The following is a 12877-nucleotide window of genomic DNA, read 5'->3' on the forward strand; positions in this document are numbered from 1 at the left end:
CTCACTTCAGCAGTGCATGAATTTGAGCCCCTTTTTCTGCTGCTTCTGAATGGCACATTGTGATCACGGCCATTTCTCTGAGCATATTCCCTAGCTACACTATTAAACTGCAAAGATGGGGGGTGGGGTGGGGTGTGGGGAAGCACTCTGGGAGATCGAGGCCGTTATGCGACACCAGGGAGGCAGTACCACGCCAGAAGATGAACACTTCTCTTTTGCCTTTTCCTTGCGAGGGCTTTCAGGTACTGTTGGTCATCACACAATTGATAGCAGGTGCCAACTCATTTTGTGTCAGTTCCTTGGCAATCTAGAGCTACAAAGTGTTTTAAAGTGCTGGAGGCTACATCTTTATTAGAAAATAAAATGGGCTAGAGCCTTTTCTCTGACTTTGATGCAAATTGGCTCAGCATTGCTTGAATCAATAGGGCTAAACTCTTTTTCCCTCAAAAACCCAGGGTGTTCTCATCCACCCTGCCTGCAAGGTAGGGGCCCTGGCCATGCTGTGTGACCACAGCAGCCAGGCAATGCCTGGCACAGGGCTAGCTGGAACACTCTCAGCCATGCCGGTGTCTTCACTGACTATTCCATGCTCTAGAGAAGCTGTGGAGTACCTGAGCCGTACTGTGACCATGGGTAGCGTGCTGGGGTAGCCATAGCTTAGGAGGTAGCCTTGAGGAAGTTCTCTTGTTGTTACTTTAAACTTTATTGCTGAAGATGCTTTTGCAAAGGTCATAGTACTGAGGGGTGGCGGACGGGGGAGAATTTATTGTTCTGCGTTTGTAACCACATTAGGGTTCCCAGCTATGAGTTGGAGCGCCTGAATGCTACCATAATAGGAAAGTAACTGATCATATATGAATCAAGCAGTTGACTAGTGAGTCAAGAGGGCAGCTTGCTTCACGCACTGCTGAAATGCAGCTCTTTCCACAGTCAAACAGCAAGGTTGTTTAAAGGCACAGTGTTTACCGAGGAAGTGAGAACTGGAAATTGCACAGGAAATTAAAAACACATCCTAATGATTCTCATTTAAAACTTGGCTGGGACATTGGGGATCACATGCATGCAGCTGCAGAAAGAGACTCCCATAACTTTGGACTGAATTTGTGAGGAGGATCATGGCATTCTCTTGGAGGAGAGGACTTAGGGCTAAGTGTATTATCCCTGCTGGTGGGGTATCATTCTGCAGTGACAGAGGTACCTGACTGTGCCAGGACTTGATCCCCAGCACCATTTCCTTTTAGCTGCCAGAGGCTTCCATTGAATTTACCGGTCAGCCTAGCACTCCTCAGAGGCAGCTTTAGCTAGTAAGAGATGATTTTATACAGCTAAGATGGCCATTTCAATTTGCTGTGTGCCTAGTTTAACTTCCGCAAAGTTTGGTCTTCATTTGGGGATGTGAATTATTGTTTCTAGTTTCATGCTCAGAATACCTTGTAGATCCCCATTAACACTTAGGTACCTATCTATGCATCAGTTATGCATTTGTAAGCCATTTTAAAAGTCTGTGCGTGACACATTAATTATGTTGAAGATGAGAAATGATTGGTTAAATAACATTAGCATTAAAAGAAAAACAGTATTTGTCTCTGCATTAATTGTTGAGCAAAATCAATTCATCTGTAGTTGGTTATGAATTAGTTGAAAACACAATTTTTGTAAACTGAATTTCATTACTAGTCCTTTCTGTTTCATTATGTTATCCCAGTATACATAATTTTGTGCTACTTCATTTATCTTATGTCAGAAATAGTATTGCTGCTCTCAAATATTATTACAACCAGGAAAAAAAGATTAATCAGACACTTCAAAAGCCTCATGCTGAAATAACATTTTTAAAATCATAAAGGAATAACCACTATTTTCTACAGCAAAATTAATTTTTCAAATTTTAGATAACAACACTGAATTATGAAAGTAAAGGTTAATTTTGAAGAAGAAAGGATTCTGGTTGCCTAATGAAGTGGTCTTTATAACAAATTGTAATTTACAGTTGAATCAAAAGATGTTCTTTTCTGGCTTGCTTTGAGTGATGTTAAGGGGCCAGTTGGTGTGTTTCAGATAAAAATAGCTGTTATCTGTAATCTGATCACTAATGATAACCTTTATTTCCCTTCATACTGTTCTTTTGAAGTCACAGGAGACTGCTGAGCACTAGGGTTTGCTCTTCTGTTTGGGAGATGGTTGCTGTGTGGACATTATACTTCCCCAGTGCCTACCACCTTCAAATAACTGACCGTGGAAAATGAATACCCTTGTATAAACCCATAATCTCCCCCCCCCTCAAGTGCCTACCTACTGACACTAGAACAGAACAGGCAGCCTTTGACTTTAGAAGGTGGCCCTTGAATGTCTGAGTTCATTATGGAGTGAAGAAACAAGAACAAATGTGGTCATGTAGTCCTTGTCACAAAATGAGTGTCTCACCCCAGAGCATTTTTAATGAGTAGGAAGAAAAATTATCGTGTTATTCCTAAAATAATTAGAGACAATTTTTGTCCTTAAAAATGAAGTAGCTGAACGTTTGAGTTGGATTATCTGTATAACAGTTAGATGGTGATACTCCATTGTGCAGATATGGATAGGAAAGGGAAGAAGACAGAATTTCTGACTTGCATAATCCCATGGTCACTGCTCAGAGGGCTGAAGGGATGGTGCCTCCGGTGTCTGAGGAAGTGATGGGACCACAGAACTGTCACACTGAAGTAATTCCACAAAGGCCTAGTACTGCATTACCATTATGCTAGCATGTTGATAAAGCAATTACAAGGCTCCCAGAGATTCAGGTCATTTGCAGATGGCCACCAAACTGGAGATTAGCCAAGAACCAATGGCTTTACATTACTCTATCAATCTGGGAAAGTTAGAAAAATTTATTAGTTTTGTGCTGTTACATCAGGAACATGCATGAGAAAAAAGTAATCTCCCAGAGGTTTGTGCCTAGACAGGAGGCAGACAGAGCTATGGAGGTCAGTCCCTCAACATGCATAGGTACAATGCTAATGAGCTTTCACCAGTCCACTGCACTATAATAGGCTCCTCATACAAATAATTCTCTTTGGATCATCCCATCATGGGAGAGGTGCTAAGGCAAAGTCCTCCCAGCAGACTGTCTCCCCAGACCACAGCTGCAAGCTGTATGCACTAAGCTAGTGAGGTTGCAAAGCAAGTGCAATGCTCAAAGCTCTGGGAGATGTTTCTTCCAGGTATCACAGAAAGCAACAAACTGTAGTTGTGAGCTGGCCGTCTCAGAGAGGCCTCTACTTGGCATTTTATTCAGCAAAAAGAAGTCTAAGAAATAAATAAAAGGAGGCAAGGTCAGATTAAGGCTCTCTTCTATGTGCCAATGTGACCTTTTTTCTTCTCTTGGGTTTGGGCAATGTCCACTCCCCCAGCATTGCCATCTTTTCAGCTGACTTGCAAAGTGAGTATGCAGGGCAGCAGCAGGGTGACCAAAACAAAGGCTCAGAGCCAGCCTGCTGGGTAATGTGACCCTGGCACCAACTGGAGAGTTTTTGTTGAGAAGTAAACTGTCGCCTTGCTTCAGCCATAAGGTCAGTTTTAGTGTTATTTTTGTCATCTTCCACAGAAGCAAAAGGCTAGATTGACTCCCCTAGAAGATGAGACCCTGTCTTTTACTTCCTCACCCCTTAACTAAATGTAGAGGGGGAAGAATGGCCACATCAACTCGGTTTTCAAAACTGGTACTTGTAAGGACTTAAATCTGGCCTCCATACATCTAAGGGCCCATATGTTTTCTCTAGCTGGCTGGTTGCTTTGCGGACTGTAGTCAGATAAAATTTCTATTCCCATTGCATAAAGATAAAGATAATGCACCACATGAATGTCAACATCCGTGAGATTCCTGCCCATTTTGGTCCTCTTTAATTAGGGACTGTTCTGCCTCATTGGACAGACTGGTGTAATAGCTTGGGATCAGAGTAGCATAAAGATTGTCACAGCTTGAATAATCTTTTGAGCAGTGGGAGGTAATGATCCTGCCTGAGGCAAAATACCGCTTCTGGCATGTTATGGGGCACTGTGATTCTGTCCCACACTTCATTTAGTCTTTTTCCAAATGCTGCAGTTTAGCACCTGAAAAATGCAGTATTTTAATGAGTATGTTGTATCTTGGGTACACTCCTATAGTTCCTGTTGGATGTGGGCTGGGTGAGCACGGGTGGAAGACAGCACTGAAGATGTGAAATGCCAGTTAGAGGCTCCAGCCTATGCAGTTTTTCATGCTGAATGTTTTTCCAGAAGGTGACAGGCCATCTCTGTTTCATCTGGAGGATGGAGGAATTCTGAGAATAGCAAGTCCTCTTTTCCCGCAAGTCCATCCCACTAGCTTTTGCCCTTCCATGAACACTTTTAGGAAAGACTGGTCTGTTTAGCATGTGTTTAGACTGCTTTAGGCTTTTGGCCCAAATGGAATAAGCAGGGTTTTCTTTTTCCAGTGTTGTCACAATTTCCTCTACTTTATAGTTGAAAAGTAAATGAAAGAAATAGCTGAAGGCATATTTATGAATAATTACACTTGCACACGTTTCTTGAGAGTTTGCTGGGTAGATTTGTGTGTAAGTTTTGATTGTTTTCCGTGTTACAGGCAGCTTCATTATCCATCCAGTGTTTGCAATGGATTATAAGGCACTGTAGCAGATTACAGAGACAGCATTCTAATGTTTCATCTGGAAATGGAATAAATAGATCTTTTACAATTGCAACGATGTGAAATGACTTTTCAGGATGTTGGATTTGGAAAGCAGCTAATTAGGTGCTGTTTCAGGCTGTCCTGCTGGGATGGCTATTGCATATACTGAAGTAAAATCTGCACCCTGCAAGTTGTCTCAGTCTTTAGTCCTGCAAAAGTCTGTAGTACCAGACTGGTGCTGGGGCATGGGGTGCTCCTTAATGATGGGACTCATCAAGCAGTCGATGTTGTGCTGCTCCAAGAAGTTTGTTCCACCACAACTCAGATATGCCTGAATTGACACATGGCCAGAGTTGGTCCACATTAAACACATGATTTTGAAAAACTCAGCAAATACTAGGATTAGATACCGTGACTGCTGGTGTGGGCTTGTTTTGTTCATCTCCCCTCTTGGTGGTGATCAGAACCCAGAAGGGACATGTACTGACTGCCCCAGATTGTCATGGCATGTTCAGAAGAAGTGTAGGAGTCACTATCTAGGAGAGGGAATTTGGTCTGAGTATGAAGAAATCTTTCAGGGAAAGCCTTGAAATAGCTGAGTGTAGTGAGAAGGGTTAGGGTTTGGTTTTTTTTATGGTGCTAATGAAGCCGAATCCCCTCCGAAAGCAGAAAGTGCAGACTGGTGCTTATCAACCCTTTTGGATTTCTGAATCCTTCAAAATCACAAGTACTTCTGGATTAAAGTCTACTGACAACAGTCTTGTTCCTCCTAGTTTCCTCATGTGGGCCTGTGGTAGTCCAGGGAGCCTCAGATATTCATGTGGAAGAAATCTGCACATAGTCTTGAAAGTGTAGATATCAACAGATGTTTGTGTGTGTGACCGAGGATGTGAAGGGAATCCAGATCTACCTTTATTGCTACATAAAGGTAGCTTGGAAAAAAGTGGCTTGTGATCAGACAGAATCATTGGCCCCCATCAGCAGGAATGAAAAAAGCAAGTCCAAAAATAAAGCTATGCTCAGGCCTGCTGGGAGTAAAAATTTCCTGGGTTTTCAGACTACTTCCAAGCTAGTGGAATGAATGAATAAAAGAGGGACATTTGTATGGACTTGCTTTCCATTCTCTGCATAAATTTAATGATTTGAGCATTCAAACTTCATGGCCTGCATGTTTGAGATATTATGAACAACTACTGACAGGTAAAAACCAGTGTGGCATAGGTGCGTGCATATATAGTAGGAAGGATGCAACACAGGCTTTCAGTCGCTCATGTTGGTGCAGTGAGGTCATCTCTAGTCTGTGCAGGTCCCAAGCACAGGCTGGGTTTTCACTGCAATTAAGTGGGTCAGTTCTTTATTCATAGAATCATGGGATGGTGTGGGTTGGAAAGGACCTTGAAGATCACCCTGTTCCAAACCTCCTGCCATGAGGAGTTGAAACTCATGCTTTTAACTCTTAACTAACCAGTAAAGCAAAACCAGTGTAATGAGTGGGGTGTGATATATTTTAAATTGTTGGGCTACTTTTAGTAAAGCAACTCAAGGTAAGAGCTAAAATATGTATCCCGTAGCATAGACAAAGACACTGTCACTGTGTTGGAACAGTCAATGTAAAATGTTTTGGGGAGAACTCCAAAAAAATCCATTCCCAAAATTTAGGAAATACCCCATCCAGCTCTTTCCAGTTTAACACAGGACGTACAACTCTTTAAGCAAATATGTCTGTGTATTTCTATATATATTCATATGTATTGTTTATATATTCAAATGCAGAGATACCATACATGTAGATAGAAAAAGAAAGATGGGCATAGGGAGAAAGAAAAACACAGGTATGTCATATACATTATATATAGATGTTATACATGTTGTTTTATAATACACATTATGCACATATATATGTAATCATTATATATGTATATATTTCTATACCATCTGTAAGCTAGCAGTGAATTTCTTCATTACCCATATAAATGTCTTGGCACTTTTGAACACTTCTAATTTCTTAATTAAGTCATGGCTGAAAAGTACTCATCCTACCATTTCCCCTTAGTGATGGGAAAAAGAGAAATACAAGTAGTGTTCATAAGGAATTTTGGTTTTGCTTTCAACAAGAATGGGTCAAAAAATAAAAGTAAGTCAGATTCTAAGATACTGTAAATTATTGTAGGTCTTCAGATGTGGTAAATTATTGTAGTACAAGTGATTTTAAGGCAGTGATGATGGTTCACATCAAACAAAGATTAACTGGCCTGGAAATTCTAGAGAAAAATTACACTAAATACTTTTTTTTCTTAAGTCTGTATAATCTTAACATAAGACTGCTGAATCACTACTGCAAGTTAACATGTTGCTAAGACTTGGCTGCAATAGGAAATGAGTTGTACAAGCCAGATTTCATCAAGAGGTATGAAACCAATTGTGTCTGCTCATCCATCCATCTGGCTTTCCCTATTGACAGTTCCAAGGGACAGTAATTTATATACTGAAAAGCTAAAATTGATGCATAAACTCCACTTCTGTTTTCTACTGTGAAGACTGACAGCTGTGTCTAGTAAGTGGCTAGGGAGGAACCTAAAATTCAGAACATTACAACAAAAATGAAAATCATCAAGCAATGAGAAGACATTAGTCTCATCAGTTTCAAAACTGATTAAATGCTTATTACATTACAAGTATAAACATTTTGATAAAATATTTCTGCATAAAAAATAAGAGTATTTCTCCATAGGTTATCCTCTTCTATTGAGAATGTTAGTAGGACCCTGTTAATTGAGTTTCTGACATATGGACAAGTAAACCAGTTTTTATTGTCTTATTACTGATATCACAAAGTGGTTGCTGTTAGAGCTAGCTGATCAGGCTGTTGATTTTTTATTCACTCAAAAATTTCAAATGAAAAGTCTATATTTACATGTTCTGACTGAAAAGTCAGGTTTCTACAGACAGATTTAAAGTCCTTTTTTGGTTTGTTTCCATATAAAATATTGTGATTGCTTGTCTTAGTACCCTTTAACCCATAAACACCAAATCTAAACCAAGCCCCCAAAATACCAAGAAAATGATACTATGTCATTGTGAAAATGATAATTCCTTTTGAAATTTGATTTTTTTTTAAATCTTTGTTTCTCTGCTGTGTACACAGTAATGTGGAGAAGATGGTATCTGGCAATAGGAAAATTTTCACCAAGTAGTATAGTGTTATAGTTGTTAGTTTAGGATTTTCTATTTCTTTAACAAGTTTCTGTATATAACATGGCTTTAATGGGAGAGTTCAGTTATCTCACTAACTGTGTTAAGAATTTATGAGCATTAGGAAGTCAATTCAGACCTTCACCTCCCTTTCCCCATGAAAAATAAGGGAATAATTGTATTTTTGTGCTTAAGGTGGTTGTGTTGCTTGAACAGTTACACTAAACTGGTCAGATTCTTGGATTTAATGGCTATGGAAGTGTGACATAATGTTAATATGATTAATTTTCTTCCATAAAATCTTTATTTTGATAACCTAACTTTTCATTATACTGTATAATCAAAGTTTTGGTAATCTCTCAAGCTATTCTTCCCCTCCAGACTTTCTTCTTACATTTTCATCTTTCTTCTTAAATGTTCTAAGTAAAACAAAATATTAAGTGAACATTTCTTTTATGTTAACAAAGCTGCATTTATTTTGTTATTGTAGTTAAAATCAGTATGGAATATGCCAAAATCTTCCCTTTAAATACCTATGAATATTATATGAATATTATATATATGAATATGCCCAGTTTAGAGTGGATTCTGGTCATGGAACATGAGTTCCGAATAAGAACAAGAAGTAAAGGCAAGAAATACTGCAAGACTGATGCTAAAATAATGAAATGGTATCCCTCTTTTCTAGTGGGAAGTAGAGAGAGAGATATTGGGAAATAATTTGCTTTCCATTTTAATAATACATTGGAAATGTTTCCCTTGATTTGCATTAACAGTACTTGGGGGTGAACATCCCAGAGGTATTAATCTCAAGAATAAAAAGCAAAGTGGTTCCAAATGGGTGAATTCCCAGAGCTGTTTTAAGTAGAGCTGTCTGCAGACTCCAGGCATGACGTTCACTGCAGGACTGGGATACAACAGTTATGTAACTGAGTTTAACAAACAAGTTTATAGATGTGAAGAGAAGCTCAGTGGTATGATGAGGTTAGTGGAGTGAATGTGTGTTCTCACTTTGTTAGTCCAGGCAGATTAGGGTTATCTTTGCAATGAGGGCGGGATTTTTCCCAGGGCTGCACTTTTATCACGTAGGTGTATGAAGCAAAATTCAGCAAAGTCAGCTGGGTTGCCCACGTGGAGGCCCAAAATGCAGCTGAACAAAAAGCTGAGGCCTGGGAATAAAGTGGGGCAAAGAGCCAAGGATTGAGGATGAAAGGCAGCAACGGAGCCCAGAGAGAAGTGAGGGAAGCAGTACAGTGGCAGAGCAATTGAACATAAATGATTCAAAGAGGAAGAGTGGTATGTGTTGAAAAAGATGAGGTGGCAGGAAACAAGTGAAAAGGATGGAAATTTGCCTTAGGAAGTATTTCTCTTCCTCTAATGTAGGAGGTGTGATAGGAATAGGGTCTTAATCCCTACTTTAAAATATTTTAAGGTGCCTTTGTTTTAGAGTGAGCATAGGGATATGAGTAATTTCTGCCTGCAGGGTGGCACAGGAGGGTCCGTCTGCCCCTCACTGTTAAATCCCCAGGCAGGAGAGGACTTGTGCAGACATCGGGGTGATGCTCAGTGACTGCTGAGCACCATTTGGATGTCACTTCTCAATGCCTAGCTACCAATGGGCCGTCACAGACTCTTCCATTGGGAGGGAGAGGGGGATTTGATCAGCTGTGTTTGCCGAAACAGGTCCCAGGTTTTTTTTCCTGAATATGCTCCCCATCATCACGGCGGTGTCTATGAAGGAGAGAGGGGCAGGGCTTTTCATCTGTGCTGTCCAGTCATCATCACCATTTGAAAAAACTGTTGACATTTTGTTTTGTTTTCTTTGAGCAGATGGGCAGAAGAAGGTTCAAGAGGAATTTGACATAGACATGGATGCGCCAGAAACAGAGCGGGCGGCTGTGGCGATACAGTCCCAGTTCAGAAAGTTCCAGAAGAAAAAAGCGGGGTCCCAGTCTTAGTAGCTACCTCACAGCTTACAACAAAGTAATCCTGAAATGATTTATCAAGATCAGAAATAACACAAAGATGCATGTACAGAAATTATCAGTATTTAAAACCCCATTGGCAGATAACAAACCATGAGCTTGTGTGTGACTTCATCCCAGATGTTTCACGCCCATTATCCTCTGTAACTCACCATTCTACGCGATGTTGTAATAAAAAGTTAGGGTGAAGTAATTAAAGTGTCTGCCTTCATCTGTCTTTTCATATTAATCCAGCAACCACAGCGTTACAAATGTACCCAGCCCAGATGCCTGTTTTCCTCTTCACGTAAAGCTTGCAGACATAACAGCACCGTATGTTACAAAGTTTTTGCTGAGGGATCAGAGCATGCATCTCAGCACTGCTTACCTCATTTGGAGAATTCCAACTGCCAGCCAAATGTAACAATAAAATTACTTTCTCATAATGAGCTGGAAGTAAAAAGTTGCAGACAGAAGCTGGCATGAGGGGGAGAGGTGTAGGAAACAGTGAGCAGTTTATTTTTGTCCTGCAATTATGCCAGTGAAGTGGCTTAACTGAGGAAATTGTCCCTGTCCTTCCTCTTTGCATGATAATGCTCAGAATTACCAGATTGGACCACATTGACTTTTTGTTACAGGGAAAAAATAAGAAATCAGACGCAAAATACAAAACCCAATTCCAGAAACCTTTGGAAAGTTGGTTTTTCTCCCCACTTGTGAAAATAGAAACTGACCCTTTAAACACTCTTTTTGAGGCAGCTTTTCATTCTTTTCATAATTAGTAACTATTTCTATTCCATGTTTCTCTTTTCATGTTATTTTCAGTATTTGATGAGTAAATCGTAACAGACTCCCTGTCTCCATTTGCACTGTTCTGTATGCAACTTCATATGAGCCCCTACTTTTATCAATGTACATAGCTTTTATCACAGCTTTTGATTAACAAAAAGCAGCCACAACAATGTCTCTCTTAAATTGGGAAGTATTTCTATTTTCTGCCTGTTTTAAAACAATAACAGACCAGTTTCAGGCTGGATCTAAGTAAGGATTTTGCCTGGCTTCAGACCTGATCAGGAACTGGCAGTCCATGTGGTGCACAGGGAAGGTTCAGAAAAGGTTTAAAGTACCTTGTACTCAGAAAAAGCAGCTATTTTAGGTGGAGCAAGTGGGACATGCACTACACAGAGACATGTAAAAAACCCCTCATCTTCTTCTTGGCTTTGTGAGCAGGTTTAGAGGTTAGATTCCGTTAGGCATCTTTGTCTCTTGGGAAATCAGAGGCAGAAGCGTTTTCTGAAGGACTTGTGTTTGCAGTGGTTCTCCAAGAAGGCAGCGTGAGCCTCACCTCCAGGCTGACAGAGGCAAGTGTGCTGAGAGGTGACAATAACTGAACAACCTGGAGTTGGGACTCCTTCAGGTGTGAGAGATCCAGGTATAATTCCCAGCTCTGCCTGTATGGGTTCATTTCTTCCTTGCCTGCCTTCCACAGGAGTATTCTGATCGCCAGGCCAAAGGGCGCATACATCATTAGTCCCCTCACATCAACAGAAAGCTACGACCAAGGGGTAGGAATAGAAGGAAAGGAAGGATTTCATGCTGGTGGGCAGTCACTTCCCGTGAGAGCCCAGCACAGCAGCAATACTGAAGGGGTGCAACACTGTGCCTGAAAGGTGGGCTGTGGGACTGCAAAGGTAAGACCCTCAGCCTTATGCAGAGCAAGTTAAGGCACTTAATATGTGTGCTGCTGGGCAACAATTTAGTGAGGAGCCCAAACCTGATGGTGAGTGATAGGAGCTCTGGGACTGTGCTATTTAGGAGGACCCCTCAGAGATTCTGAGTAGAAGAAGCCTTATGGATCCTGTGGGCAATGCAAAAGGCACATGCAGAGATGACATATGCGGTGCTTAATAAGCACAGCAAGACTGGGTGGGAATGGACGATTTTTTAGATCTTAGTTTGGGCATAAACGTCTACATGCTGCCCAAATCCTGCCTTAGGCACCTCTGTCTGGGTCAAGTCCAGGCTTTACACATGACTTACCCATACATCATCTGCAAAGTCAGTTCTCCAAGCTGCAGCTCAGTGCTTTCACGCTAGGATCATATTTTAGCAGCACTGTTTCTTTGCATTTAGGAATTTCACAAATAAACCTCAAATAACACTGCTGCTGTGCTCAAAGTGAGGTTTGTGGAGGCCATGGATTTCTCACTTGTCTGTCAGAGAAACTGCTCACCATATAATAATGACCTTAGCATAATTAAAAAAATTGTAATGGGTTTGGATTGTGTTGGTGCCATTTTGTTTAGATGAACATATATCTGTAATAAAGGACTGCATTTGTGTTGTGCATTATGTCATTTGGAATAGCATGAGCTCTGTAGTGGCTACTCAATTGAATAAAAACTATGGGTAAGCACTAGGTTTTTGTATTTGATCTGACATTCCTTGGACTTAAATTTCCTATGCAACAGGAATAATCATATGGTTGGGACACAGAAAAAATGATTACATTATTGAAGCACAGCAACAAGGGCTATTAGTAAATGAATTATGGCTCTTTCAGCAGCAGGGCTATTTGATGTGAAGTTCTGAGTGCATCTCACAAATACAGTCTTAATATACAGTGAAACATAATGAGGAAATAGTGAACTGGCATGAAATTTTGATTAATTGTGGCTGCTCTGTCAGACAGTTTCCTTTTTATGAAAAGGAAAGGCCTATCTGGATATTGCTGAGGTGAGGGAAAGAGTGTGATTCAACCAGGAACTTCACTAAGATGGGTGGAAGAGGACACTTAAACATTCCAACTATTACATGGGTCTTCCAACTTCAAGACACTCACTGAGCTTTGTAGTTAACTGGCACTACCTATCTGGGACTAACCAAGTCATGGAAAGAAAAATTTCAATTAGGTGGATATGTGTGCTGATAAACCAAGAAGTTCCCATAGGTAATATGAAAGATTATTCAGAGCAGTAGATTTTGTAGGAAACAGGGTTATCACTCCCACCACATACACCCACACCCTCCCCAGACAGACACATCCATGCTGGTTCTGCTTGGAATTACTGCC

General features: G+C 40.6%; 1 protein-coding gene across 1 annotated transcript in view; it reads left to right on the plus strand.

Moving 5' to 3' along the window:
- PCP4 (Purkinje cell protein 4) overlaps window positions 1-10471 on the plus strand; it is a 51897-nt gene extending 41426 nt beyond the window's left edge. The window contains exon 3 of the mRNA XM_037377321.1: window positions 9671-10471. Within this exon, the coding sequence (XP_037233218.1) occupies window positions 9671-9798 (128 nt within the window). The 3' untranslated portion in view covers window positions 9799-10471. The remainder of the gene's footprint in view (window positions 1-9670) is intronic.
- Window positions 10472-12877: the final 2406 nt, after the last annotated feature.

The sequence above is a fragment of the Falco rusticolus genome, chromosome 2, assembly GCF_015220075.1.
Source record: "Falco rusticolus isolate bFalRus1 chromosome 2, bFalRus1.pri, whole genome shotgun sequence".
NCBI lineage: Eukaryota > Metazoa > Chordata > Aves > Falconiformes > Falconidae > Falco > Falco rusticolus.